Below are 14,490 nucleotides of genomic sequence, written 5' to 3'. Positions count from 1 at the left end.
GCAGAATAAACACAAGAATACGAAAGTTTGAACGGTACAATGCGTTTGTGCCCGTCCTAATACGCCGAAATCTCCAAGCTTCCCGATCAATGAACTGGCGCAATTAAGCAATTTGCATTAAAAAAACTTGTATATCAACCGGCATTACTGTAATAGACTCGACATGCATTTGGCGGGAGTTCGTGGGCGCTCTTGTAAAACCCGTGTATGACGTTTTCGTTCAGGGTACAACGGTGAGCGGTGGCCAGAAGCAGCGCATTGCGCTCGCTCGCGCCGCGTACAGCCGTTCCGACATCTGTCTGCTGGATGACCCGCTGAATGCTTTGGATTCTAAGGTGGCCGACAGAGTCTTCAAACAGGTGGTGGGCAACAGCGGCCTTCTAAAAAATCAGGTAAGACGACGTTCAACCAGATAAAAAAAAAACCAAAGACGTTTACAGCACCCAGTAACGCCGAATTAGAGCGGAGCTTTTGAGGAGGAAGAGGGGAGGGTACTGAGGAGAGGGCGTACCGCTGCTCCCTGCTACCCCTCCTCCACTCCTCCCTCCCCTTCCTCCTCCTCCTCGTCGGCCTCTCCCCCCCTCCTCCTCGGCTGTACAACACTAGAGCGCACGACACAAGAGCGCCGACATTAGAGCACCGATAGTAGAGCGCCACGACGGTAGCGTTCGCGACACAAGAGCGCCGCGACGTAAGGGGGTGTCCAAACAGGACACTACAAAACGCACGACTCCGACAAATCGTGAAAATTGAAGCGGACGCGCCTGCTTCAATTTTCACGATTTGTCGGAGTCGTGCGTTTTGTAGTGTCCTCTTTGGACACCCCTTAAGAGAGCAGGACTCGAGACCGCTGCGACTTTAGCCCGCGCGACTCGAGAGCGCAGCGACATTAGAGCGCCCGTCACGAGAGCTCACAACCAGTCCAGCGCGAGTTGCCCGACCTGACAAAACCACTTGTTCGGGCATCGCTTGTTGTATGTTAAATTGGCGGGGATTTACGCCGCGGCATTCAGCAAGGACATTGCGATATGAGTCGACGAAATGTGTGCGTGTCACTAACCTAGAAGTTTTACAAAAAGCTGACAGCCAAAAAGAAAAAGAAAATGTGTAGCGTCTATTTCCGCAGAAAAAGAAAAGAACCATTGCAGCTGACCTAGCTTCATTTCTTGTTTGATTTTATATCTCGCAGATTTGCAGGGGAGGTTTCTCTGTATCCGTGAAAAGCCTGGAAAGCTCTGCACTCTATAAAATTGCGCTGAGCTTTGCTTCGATAAGTGTTTTGCTGATAGTTGATTAGCAGTTAGCTTTCTTCATTACGGTCATGGACGTCACAATACCATTTAAAATCATATGAGGGACGTCTAAATAGCCACCAAATAGATCGGAGCCCAAATGCCTGTCAAGAATAGACCAAATATTATTAGCAAAAAGTAAACTACAACATCGTGTAGAAATCTTGGACTCGCTGTTTCACCCAATCTGCAGACATTCCCGGTACCTATATGCCCCACTCCCCTGCCCCCTGTTCTCTCCGATGGCGGTAAACGATTGGTTAGGAAGAGTCGTACCCGTTTTGTATTTATTTTTTATTAAAGGCATGTTCAATCTATCAGAAATAACCAATGCTCCGATCCGATGAGTCGCACATTTTTGTTTGTCTGTGGAGCCGCTGGTGCATCCCACATTTTGCGGTGTTCGCTCAACTGCTCGTGCGCTCTCGTGACGTGCTCTCTAGTGTCAAGCGCGCTACCGTCGCAGCGCCCTCGTGTCGCGCGCTCTAACGTCGGCGCTCTAATGTCGCGCGCCCGAAAGGCGCTCTCCCTTCCCTTCCTCCTCCTCCTCTCCTCCTTCCCTCTCTCCTCTCCTGCTCCCCTATTCCCTTCTCCTTTTCCCCGCTCCTCTTCCTCCCCTCGTTCCTCCCCCTCCTTCCTCCTCCTCCCTCCCCATCCTCTCCCCCTCCTCCTCTCCCACCTCTTCCTCTCTCCTCCTCCTCCCCGCGCGGTGCATCATGAAAAATGTCCCATTATGCACCGTGTGGGACCCTCGTGACGTCACACGTGACGACATGAGCAGGTCTGAGGGGTCTGAGGAGGTCTCAGACTCCCTACTGATTTAAAAGGATGGTCTGAGACATGCCTCCACAGCCCCAGCATTAGTAAAAACAAAATCATATCTTGCAATAAAATAGCTTGTTTTCATGGATGTGACGTTTGGGGATTAGCAATTCGAGGGTTGCAGGTACAGCGTGGGTAGAGTCAGCAGCGGGGTTTATTTTATGTGAATCTAGTACATCTCGTCAGAACCCCCCCCCCCCCCCTTACCTTCTTGTAGGGACCCCCCTCAACTTACCGGAGACTTTAAGCACTGGACATGAGTGACGTCATGAGGGTCCCGCGCTGTGCATTATGGGACAATTCCCGTAATGCACTGCGCGGTTACGCCGATGGCGTAGCTGCGTAGCCGGAAACGGGAGCCTCAGAGCTGCACTCTAAAACAAAATACAGTATGCGCGCGGAACTTTATTGGAGCAGTTATATTAATCAACGGTGGACGAAGCCAGTACTGGTCAATCTTTCATCGAATCCTAAGCTTCATTATTTTACGTACTCGCGCAAGCCTGATTCCCCGGTAATGCTACACACCAGAGAGATGGGAGAGTAGTGAGAAGCATCTTAAGTGCTGCAAAATTTGAGGTAAGATTTGCAGGAAGCATAAGCTTCGCCTTTAAGAGTAGAAAGTGGGAGCGGTATCGTGCCCCCTTCTCGTCGCCTTCTCATTCGCTTCTCATGCTCTTCCTCCCAGTGAGCAGGACGTACGGCAGACAAGGCCTAGTTCGTAGCTTGTCTGGCTCGCAGTTGAAAGGTAGCAGGTTCGAATCCAACCTAAAATTTTTCAAAGTTTTCAAGTCAAGGTAAATCATTTATAAGGTGAAATCATTTGAGACAAGCAGCGACCTTCAATTCGCATTGCATGTCATGTTTTATAATCGCTTTCACTCCACGCGTGACGTCACCTTTCGCGTCAGCGTTGTGGGTTATTTGAAATTCCCGCACAAGGTCATGTGGCTGTGACGTCATGACTCTATCGACCAATCAGGATTTTTCTGTCACATACCACTGACACCGACGCCGGCTTTTCTGCGGCACGAGCACCTTAACTCTACGTGTTAAAAACGTTACTTAGCTCAGCATATAATACGTTCTTAAGTAAAGAGCGTAGCTAAGAATTTGACATTTCGAAAAAAAGCTCATCCAGCGTGTGCATTGACACGTCTCAAATTCTGAGGATAACCTTAAGTTTATTTTGAAGCCTGTCTGTAGAATTATATGAATCAACAACTAAGGTTGTTCCTATTAATTAAAAGAAAGGCCTGACCAAGTTAATATTTTCGGCTTTTTCTGTTTCATTTTTTCTTTCAAAATTAAAAAAAAATTGTTGCACAACCAAACATTGCGTAATCTAAACAAGAAATGAGAGGTAAAGGGATTAAACACAACGTTGTATGGAGCAGTGCTTTGAGCATATTCTTGTTCAAGATATTGTAACTCTACCCTAAAACACTCCTAAATATCAATTTCGGCTATATTCTTCCTTTTGCCCAGGCAGGTGTTACTTGTATGATTAAGTTTTACAGATTCCGTTTCCAAATTTGAATATATTCCATGTTCTACGTTGTACGACTAGGAAGAACATTAACAATATCCCAATTGGAAGTGCTCGTGATTTTTTGTTCAGTAGTTTTATTGGGGGCGTAGGCATTTTTGTCGCTCCAATATAGTCTTGATTGTCATGCCCCCCTTTTTTTACGCTCAATACTCTCTGATAACATGACGGTCCCTTTACAGACAAGAATTGTGGTAAGCAACCAAGGCCATATACTCAAGAACATGGAACAGCTGCTGTTAATGCATGGCAAAACAGTGATCGCGTACCGAACCTTCGACGATCTGGTTGAGGACGACAGGGCTCCAGAAACACTTCGCTTGGCCACCGATATGCTGGAGTCGCAGATGACTGTCGATGGAAGGCAAGTTATCTAATGTTGAATTATCAAAGTTCGGTATCTCGGTGTCTTTTTGTTCAAACTACATTTTTTTTTAAGCCTTAGGGTCATGCAGCTTACTGTCTATACTGGACAAATGGCTGTTTCGTACTGTATTGCATTCTTTAGGCCTCTTCAGCCGACCAAATAAAAATTGTAGGTATTGTGTCTATCGCGAATCTTTATTTGTGAATTCAGATATGATCTCCTTTACTTCTAGTCGCCCAGAAATTATAAAAAAACAACTTGCGTGTGGTCGGCACACGTTGTGCATGCCTGATACAAAAACAAAATGTGTATTTAAATTGTGACAAACCGCTGCTAAATATAGACCTTTCAGACACCATAACGAGCTTCGTACTTTAATGTTTGACTTAAGAAGAATACATTTAACTATGTTCGTTATTAATAACACTTAGAATTCACTGATGGTCAAAATTTTATATGCTCACTACTATAAAGCTTTGGAACTTTTCAGCTTAAATTTACCAATGTTGGAGCAAGATGAGTCAAGTGGAAAGGTTATAAAAGACGAAGTGACGACATCATCTATGGTAAGACGGCTTTAATATGGTTTCACGCTGCGCAAACTTGCAAACCAAACTTCAAGACGTTCACGTTAGGAAGCGCAATGTTAGTGCTAGAACAAAGGTACCTTAACTTTGTAAACATATGCCGGTGAACGAATCGTAGAGATTGAGCAGAAGTGAACGTTATAAATTTTTTTGAAAAACCAAGTACTTAACTCATCCAGGGTTTCGACCTCAGGCTCAAAATTACAGGTATGACGCGGCGGGGATGTTACCAGACAGGGCATATGAATAACGGGATTTGGTTTCCTGCTCATTCAAATGTTATTCTTTTGTGCTCTAAACTTTCAGTTTTTAATTCGATCAGTACTCTTTACTTTACTAATTATTTAAATATTTAGTTCTTAAAACCTACAAATATAACTAAAATGCTCTGTGTTATAGTATATGGTGGCAACATTGGATATACGCTGCAAAGGAAGATAAACAATTTGCGCCTAATAACATTTTAAGGCGTAGTTTTGTTTTTTTTTAATTTTCTATGTAAAATGATATTAACAAATTCACCAGGAGCAATGTTGAACGGGCAGACAACTGAGTTAGCGATGCTTTCAACGTGCGTCGCCAACTCCTGTCAGACACACCGAGCAGATTACGCACTGTCGTCTGCTCACTGCATCTATCGTTAGATGGCCCCATGCGATGCAAGTATCGCTAACTCGGTCGTCTGCGAACCCGTCCGCAGTTGAATCAGGGAAGCTTGTTTTTTCTCATTTTCCTCAGAAAAGGACCTATGCTTTAAACTTTGATCTGCCAAAATCCAACTTCTCGATGTAAATCGGAAAAAAATTTGAGCTTTTTATGTGCAGATGCCGGTGTTTTTACTCGTTTCACAACATATGAACCACTTTGGCCGCCCTGTAGTCCAAAAGAAATTTAAGGAAAAAATTTGATACATTACTTTGTTTCCGTCCGCTTTGCTCGCGGTTATAGTGCAATTCAATGCAAAGGTGCAAGCCAGCTGGACACGAATGACGAAAATAATCCCTGGAGAAGGAGCACAAGAGGGACAAAGGACAAACACGAATCTCCAAACACAGCTAGCTGACTGGTGCACGAGTGAAAAAATCCACCTGGTCCGGGTTTTTTCCGGACCAGGCGGATTTTTTCGGTCGCGCACCAGTCATCTAGCTGTGTTTGGAGATTTGTGTTTGTCCTTTTTCCCTCTTGTTCCCCTTCTCTAGGAATTATTTTCGTCGTTCTTGTCCAGCTCGCTTGCATCTTTGCATTTAATTGCACTATGATCCTAACCTTAAATATGCGAGCTTTCACCCTTTTTGGTCTTAGACTGGTGGCAGGTGATATAAGCTGTTTGCTCTACTGACGTCTAGCCCCTGGTTAGCTCTGTTGGTAGAGCACTCCACTGGGAATGGAGAGGTCCCGGGTTCGATTCCCGGACCAGGCGAATTTTTTCAGTCGCGCACCTGTCACCTAGCTGTGTTTGAAGATTTGTGTTTGTCCTTTGTCCCTCTTGTTCCCCTTTTCCGGGGATTATTTTCGTCATTGCTAGCGATTCGGTTTTCATGTTACACTGGTGTATTTAGCGATGAGGGCCTTTTACTCTACAAACAAGAAAATAAAATAGTGCAATTAATATAAACCTTGCATAACACAAAATATTTGATTGAACATCTGCTTGTTCTCGCCGTTCTTTGATCTTTAGAACATTATTGTATTCTGTCTCCTCACACAAAATCGTGGCGTCGGTCTGGAAGGTCGACATCAAGATGGTGAATGAGCCCAGATTGAGGATTGTGCCAAGTTCGATTATTGTGCCCAGTTAGATGTGAGACGTGTACGACGTAAGGTGAAAGAAGACTCGATATTTTGTAAAACGGATTTCAGACGACAACGGAAGTTGTATGGTCATTATTCAAGCTTTCGGGTGTCTGTATACCCATTGCCATTGCCTTCTTCGTCGCAAGCGCAATCGCGTTTGCGTGGCAGCAACTCTGGATAAAACAATGGACGGATGCCAACTCTTCCAACAATACACTCGATCCTCATGATCCATCATGGATTAGGGGTCTGGTTACGCTATGCTTCTGCGATGGTAAGCAATTCGAATGCATAGCATTCTCTTGCAATGGAGTCCTATTATGGAAGTATAATTGTTGACATGTAGCGGCCTCTATTGCATCACACCGCAGAATCATTGGCCTCTCGATTAATGTTTGTGCGTTTGTTTTTGAAGTCGCGTCTTCACCACAATTATCGCCGCACCTACAACATTATCGTATATGGCTTAAAGGACAACTGACAACCACATTTATAGTTTTTATAACCTCAAGTGGTTATATATGCGTGATTCATACATAACAGAATTTATCGCGAAAAAGACGTTTGAAAAAGAGCCGGTCAAAACCTGCACCCTCCCCCTCTCTCCTTTCACACACACACACACACACACGCACACACACACACCGTGCTCCTTTTAGCTTATTTTTGCTATGACTTAGCGGGCGAATGCAATTTATTGACATTTAGGGACGGCGGAATCAGATTGTTTGTAAATATTATCAACTGCACGAAACAAGTGTTTTGCGAGGATGATGGAGGCACTGTTACCACTGATTTTGAAAGTGAAAAATACAGAACAAAGAAGTGTTTGTCATAAAACATCAGCCATCTCCTCTTTATTATTATTATTATTATTATTAGTAGTATTATTATTATTATTATTATTATTATTATTATTATTATTATTATTATTATTATTTTTATTCTCGATATTGCGGCACTTATCGACGGTGCTGAGAACGTTGATAGAGATGAGGACGATTGGAAAGTTGGCAAAGGCTTGGACAAGTTCTTGTTTTTTGTGCCTGATAATCCCTCGGACTTTGAGAGATCAATGGTGGAGGAATCAAGGGGTTTCCTTCGCGTCAATCACCAAAACCTGCAACACCTCATTTTTTTTATCTACTTAAAAAGCCTGTAGGACCCACCAAATATAACACAGCTAACAATTTTCTTTTGACAAAATGCGCCGCAAGACAGAGACAGAGTTAGAGAGACAACACAAAGCGCTTCGTGTTGTCTCCTTGACTCTGTCCCTGTCTTGCGGCACATTTTGTCAAAAGAAATTATGTGCCAACTTGCCCATATGTAACTGTTACTGCTATCAAAGGAAAGTCGATCTACACTGTGACGCGTCATCTGTTCGCGGAGAAAGGACACGTTGCAAGCGCACAACAAAATAAGTGTTCAATTGGCCGGTTGGCAGACGCGAGCGCTCGTGACTGCCATGAGGATTGATAGAGAAAGAAGGTTAGTTCTTCCTGTTTAAAGTTGTCTAAAAAGGCAAGAAGTACAACCTTTTACCAGGCGAGAGTTTAAAATCCGATCGCTTAAGCTATTTATTTTTATACAAATAAGAACTTCCAAATATTAAAAAGTTTAGGTCGATCCCTTGGAATCATTTTTAGTTCATTGAAGCAATACAAAATATCGATGCTGAGGTCTGTAGTGGTTCAATAAATCTCAATATTTGCGTTCTGACTTATGTGTGGTCATTTGCAATACAAACCACTAAAAGCTATATAGTTAAAGCATGATGTCACTTTGTTTGGCAGCAAGTTTGGAGGTGTTGACAAAAAGTAGTGCCGGTGAACTTCCTCCGCGAGTTAGTTGGTTCTATCATTGTTTTAGTTGTCTGCCTCCCAATATCCAGTAAGATTTTAGCATTGCAACGCGTCGATGTCGAGCCCAGATGAACCCAGAATTGCCTCGTTCTTGAAACAGACAAACGTATGAAAACAGGTTGAGTCGGCCACGAAGCGTTGCCACCGAAACCTTTCTTTCAGTATACTACACATCGCATATTTGAAATGCTTTCTTTTTTTTTTTAGTGCTGTTTCGCAGCTCTGGTGGTATGCTGTTGGCTGTGAGCAGCCGTCAGTTGTCTCTGACAATGCACCAATCTATGCTGAAGCATGTATTGCACAGTCCGGTGTCGTTTTTTGATTCCACGCCACGCGGAAGACTGTTGAATCGATTCACGCTTGACCTTGTATCGATCGACACCCGACTATACTTGGCCCAAAAACAAGGAATACAGAACATCATGATAGCCCTGGCCAGGTTGTCCATCGCTAGCAGCCAAGAACCACCGGTGATGGCTGTGGGAGTGATTGCCGCCATCTTGGTGGCTTTCGGAATGGTATGTCCTCCGCTAACCCTCTCTGGATCCTCAGAGTTCCTAGTTAATGAGTATTGATCACACCCTATGATCTACCAAGCACGGCTGTAAAGGTACTAAGGTAATGATTGACATATTGTAATTCGCGTTTTTTTTTTAACTAGCTGATTCCTAACTTCCCATAAACGTTCAGTGAGATATACGGTAAGGAAAGAGGGACATTGAAGACAAACAGACAAGACTGGCCTTAGAGTTTCAACGAAACGTTTACTGGCTCGACTTCGCATCCTGAAGCTTGACGGGGCCGTCGGGGAGGTAGAGAGGGAGGAGGGTGGGTGAGAGAAGCGTGAGCGCCACCCCCCCCCCCCCCCCCTCTTTCCCCAAGAGGACACCGCTGACACTCGGGGCTGCGTGTAACGGCGACGTGTCGATTGACACACACCAGATGTAGATGAGTATTGCTCCACATAGCTCACGCTCCTCTCACCCACCCTTTTCCCTCTCTATCTCCCCGATGCCCCCCGCCGAGCATCAGGAGGCGAGGTCGAGCCAGCAAACGTTTTCTTGAAAGTCGAAAGCCTGTCTTGTCTGTTTGGCTTCAATGCCCCTCTTTCACAAATCGCACATCGCTTCAACGCCCCTCTTTCACATCGCAAATTAAAAACTAACACGCTCAACAGTCTACGTTCAGAGAGAGTACCGTAATGTTACTATAATTGGGGTCAAACCGTGTAATTTTCAAAATTATGTTGAAACCATGCAACTCACACTAGCTTCGTCTCAGCATCGGCGTAATCCCTTACTACTGCCCCGCTCTGAGCTTCAAGACTGAATGAAAACATAATTATTTCACTGCCTTCCCCGCTTTAGTAACTGAATCTTTGGTAGACAATCGCAGGGCATGTCGATGACATGCTCTGCGATTGTCTTACCGAAAAAATATGTTTGATTATATCAATAAGCATAGCAGAACATGTAAAAGGTTTGTCAGTCACAAGTACAGCATATACGTTTCTTATATGTCATCCTAAGAATTCTCGACATATTTGTATAATCTCTTTACGCTAAAAATATTGGTTTGATTTTAACTAAAGTAACCGTAACTGCAATTAGGATTTAAAAGAAAAACTGGAACCCACAGCCAGTACCACTTCACATTTGTCGCAAAGCTCGTTGCGACCTCATGTTCAAGCAGGTGCTGAGGCTGGACAGTCGACTAAAGCACCACAACTGTCGATATTTTCTTCTTTTTTTTTTTCATCCTACAGCGAATTCTCATACAACTATCAAACACTCTTCGGTTCCATGAAAGCACCCACGTTTCCAAGATCTTACAGCATACCACGGAAGCCATCGACTCGCTGAGCACTGTTCGGGCTTACGGAGCAGTGGAACGCTTCTGCAAGCACTTCTTCCGACTCACTGACGACAACCTGAAGATTCACTACGGCTTCCTGACTTCCTTCCGGGTGACCCGTGTCCTAACGAGCCTTCTGGGATTTATTATTGTGCTGGCAACAGTGATCTTTTCCACCCTGTTCCCTTCGGAGGGTGGCGGCGTCGGGGAAGCCAGCAGCGTTGGCCTGGCACTCAGCTCATCTCTGGGCGTGAGTTAATTTTGTAAATATATGGAAATGTAGATTCCTTAAACCCGGCCGCGTATTCGGAAAAGCTTGTGGAGTGAGTTAACAGGCCAATTTCAGCATTGTTTGGAACGTTTTCACAAATGTCACACTGCTTGCTTTGCGGGGGGGGGGGGGGGGGGGGGGGAGGGGGAGAAAGATAAAGAAGAGACCCGCGGGAGGGGGGGGAGGAAGGAAAGGATGAACAAGGCTTATTTAAACACGTTTCAGTAATTCAAGGCCTAACATTTATTCGGCTGCAACATTAGCTTATAACCTAATCAGGGAGCCAGCTAAAGTGTAGCGCGTAAAGCAAGGAATTCCCCCCCCCTTCCCTCCTTTCTAATATCAACCCTTGTAAACCAAGCGATGTTACGTCAATGATAAATCACCAACAAGAGGACACATATAGCCCTGTTAACTTAATTCCACAATCATTTTTCCGAATACGCAAACCGGCCTAATGCGCTTTTGCCTCTCATACGTCCCGCGCACGGGGAAGCAACAAAGGGAGTAAACGGGGGCCCCTAAAGGAATGCGAAATATTCTCTCGATCCGGGGATTTCGTCATTGAAGCAACTATATGGTGATTGGAATGCGCTGGCGACTAGTGCGATTAGTGACGTGCACAGCCGATGCATAGTGGTATAGCAGAAATGGAAACATAGTGCTTATCAACACCCACTGCGGAAGTTTGAACTTCTTGCAGCTCTAACAGTTGATTCTAGAAGGGACAAAATAATAAACAATTCAAACACCACACAAAACGTTCTGCGAGTAACAGCAGTATCTGTTGCGATTTTGAAGGATGTGCTTTAAAGTACTTGCTTTAAAGGGACCATGAAACGATTTTGAAATCGAATTTCATCCACCGCACGTCTTAAAAGGGGCGAAAACAAAACCAAAACACAAAAATAGAGAGCCATTTTTTTTTCGTTATATAACTTTTAAAAGAAGAGCGGACTCTTTTATATCTGCTTTCCTTCGAAAGCTCTCTTCCTTTTCACTGTGATGCATCCGCGGTGCCAAAGCACGTCAACTAAATCCATGTCCCCCATTGTATAGCAGCCTAACTCACCAGCACCGTGATCATAAATAATAAACAGCCGGAGAATTATTTTTAGGTGTTTTGTTAAAGATAATATTTTGATCCACATTTTCTAGAATAATTAGCGATGGGGCGGAAATTGCCAAATTTTATAATGCTCGGAGATATGCGCCCCTCTCTCTTCTCGTGATCGCCCCTCTCGCTGTGATCACGTGAGATTTTGCATTCACACAACGCTGATGTTACCGGAAGAGGGCAGTAACAAACGGCTCTGCCGCTTTTAAACAGAGGTCAGTGTAGCTGGCGTCGCACCCCCCCCCCCCCTCCCCCTCCCCTGCGATTGCTCAAGTTTCTGTCAACTGTCCTGCTGCAGAGCAAACTACAGGAGAATTCTAAACCCGACTTAGCTGATGTCTGTCACAAGGATCGCGTCAGCATTCGACTCCTGTTAGATCGGTGAGAGCAAGAGCCCCAGCGGTTCGTCAAGGGTGTCATCCGGGGCAATGTCACTAGAAGCCATTTGTGTTTCAGTTGCTGAGCTTCCTGTTTCACCAACGCTTTGCTCCCGTGCCGAAAAAATCCTGGCGCCAGCACAATAGGCGACGCGAGCGCCATGCGTGGCTGGCAGGGCCCTGAGAGCGCCGCGAGCGCCTCTGATTTTGTCAGTTCCGCGTTTTATCCTGATGGATGTTCTGGGACCGTAGCACTTCCGACCTTGACCCGCGCGCGGGCACAGAGAGGAAAGGCCGTAGTTTTGAAATGTCCGTATCACTTATAGAACGAGCTACCATCTTCCTCGTGGATAACTCCACAATGCCATTTATTTTTAGTGTGTAAACTGTCAGAACATTCCGCTGTTAACCTCGAGACCACTCAGATAGTAACTTGCCGAGAGGGGCTTACCTGTGCGCAATAAAGCGCAGTCCCAAGCTTGTTTAGTTATTTTTGGACGTCTGCCGGATGCTAAAGGAAAATACGGCCTTTGTTTGTGTAACCAATTTTATACCCGGGTACACAACTTGTCGGCATAGCCATATATCTGCTTAACTTCAAAAAGAAATGTTCCCCCAGGTACTTATTCTTTATCTTCTTCCTTAGCGGAATCTTCAGTCTCCAGATTTTTTTTTTTTTCGAGGAATTTTTTTTTTTTTTTTTGAAAATTTGAGTTCAGGAGAAGAAAGGGCTAATGCTTTGAGGGAGGTATCATTAAATTTTGGTTGCTCGTTGAAAGATCTGCACGCCTGTCTTCGTCACTACATGTTTTATTTGTTCGTGCTTTTAACATTCAAGAATAATGTGTGACTGGCCATATGTACAAGCTGTACATATTCGATCGATGCGAAGGTCAAAATGTGAGATATAGCGCGCAAGCCGCCACGACCGCATCTGCATGACGCTGTAAGTAACAACGTACGAAACCAGAACATGCAAACGTTTGAACGCCAGCCACTCGAAGCATTAGCGTCGAGTGTAGGGCCCGACCCAAAATTTTGTTTTTTCTCGGCCGCAGAGCGCGAACTCCGCAACTAATACGAATTTTCTAGTGGCATTTATCGAGGCACGTGCGGCGGAGGAGGCGAAACGGACCAAATTGTCAACAGCGTCGGATACTTCATACCTATCATTGGCACTTTCTGTCGCGTGGTAGGAAGGAAGCAGCCGATCAAGCGCCTAAAGGAACTTCCGATGCGAAAGACCCCTAAACCACATTATGCATCGCCATTTTTTGTGCTCAAAGTGTGTGGTTGCAGTGTAATAGAATATGCAGTATTCACTGGCGGCCATAGCTGTGTGCGCGATTGCTGCGCACGTGCCGATGACGAGCTTCTAAAGATATTTTGCAACGGGCACGCCACACCACCAAGAATGCCGGCCTTGGCAGCCTATTAAGTGAGCTCGTTCGGAATATGAGCTCAAAACAGCGCACTGAAACGCGGAGTCCAGGGAAAACCTGGTTAAGATGCTTTAAGAACGCGCAAGGTTATGCCGCCATTGCCAACCTTCTCTTGTCTTAACGGGGCGTTGAACCACTGAAGCAGGCGTTGATGAACCTCCACAAAGGTCTACACTGAGGATAGGGACTCAGTAACGCCTAAAGTGGCAATAACTTGTCCTGCTGTGGTAATGATGAAGTAAAACGAACGGAATAAGGGGAAACAATATTACAGAAAGGAAGATGGATTGCTGGATTCTTAGGGAGTGTGTTAGCATGACCGCATGGAAACGCCCCAAACATCGCCCTTTGGGAATCGCTAACGCTGACCACTTTACCTTTCTGTTTTGGCTTTTTCTTTTGCTTAGATTTTTGCTGGCACTTTTTGGACTTATTACGGCGTTTCCCAATGGGGGACGTGTGTGGCGTTTTCAGGGGGAATATGCTAAAGCATTTTCTAAGTATTCACCGATGGATCTCTGTGTAATTTTTTTCACCCCTTTTCTGTACCCTGCCTGTCGAAGTACGTCAGCGCACTTGGATACGGTCATTAATATCACTCGTCAAAAAAAAAATCATACCACACGTGGAAAGCCCCGCACCTACATCACTTGTGGAGGGAACCGCAACCATCGTTTTTACACGCACACATTACAGCCAACGCACCGCTACTGCGGAAACACAAAGCGAAGAACAACCGGCGACGGCAGAGCGGACACTGAGCACGGACGCATTTCAACGCGCCGCGCCCAGTCCTCCACTCCAGCTCCTCGCCAGCTATGAGCGCAAGTTTGACGAAAACAAAAGGGCTCGTTTTGAAGAAAAGCCGGCAGTGTCTCAGTACGTCAGCGCCGGGAAGAAAGGGAGAGGTTGACGCGTGTTGATGTCAGTGCTTCGGGCCAATGGGAGCGCCGCACGCGCCACCCTCTCCCCCGTTTTCTCCCTCAATTCCCGGCGCTAACAAGCAGAAGACATTGCCGCGTTTTTGTTGAAACGAGCGTTCTATAATGCAAAGGATACACACTCAGGTCGGTAATGGCGGCGCCCGTGCACACCTGACTGAAAGCGTCCGTACCAGGTAGAGTTTGGATCGGCGCGGCTCGGCTGAGGGAGC

The 14,490-nt window shown here is 45.4% G+C and overlaps 1 protein-coding gene and 1 non-coding gene across 2 annotated transcripts in view; both read left to right on the top strand.

The window, feature by feature from the left end:
• The window catches only part of LOC8033032 (ATP-binding cassette sub-family C member 2-like), a 93,111-nt gene that overhangs the window by 54,028 nt on the left and 24,593 nt on the right, over positions 1–14,490 (top strand). Inside the window, exons 10-14 of the mRNA XM_042287003.1 lie at positions 225–392; positions 3,846–4,027; positions 4,521–4,596; positions 6,478–6,685; positions 8,484–8,794. Coding sequence (XP_042142937.1) covers positions 225–392; positions 3,846–4,027; positions 4,521–4,596; positions 6,478–6,685; positions 8,484–8,794 — 945 coding nt within the window. The remainder of the gene's footprint in view (positions 1–224; positions 393–3,845; positions 4,028–4,520; positions 4,597–6,477; positions 6,686–8,483; positions 8,795–14,490) is intronic.
• Trnap-ggg lies at positions 5,963–6,037 on the top strand. Its single transcript has one exon. It is a non-coding gene; the product is annotated as a tRNA-Pro (tRNA).

Source organism: Ixodes scapularis, unplaced genomic scaffold (assembly GCF_016920785.2).
Source record: "Ixodes scapularis isolate PalLabHiFi unplaced genomic scaffold, ASM1692078v2 PGA_scaffold8__174_contigs__length_109621045, whole genome shotgun sequence".
In the NCBI taxonomy this organism is placed as follows: Eukaryota; Metazoa; Arthropoda; class Arachnida; order Ixodida; family Ixodidae; genus Ixodes; species Ixodes scapularis.
Note: the sequence above shows the minus strand (reverse complement) of the source record. Positions and strands in the feature narration are given on the sequence as shown.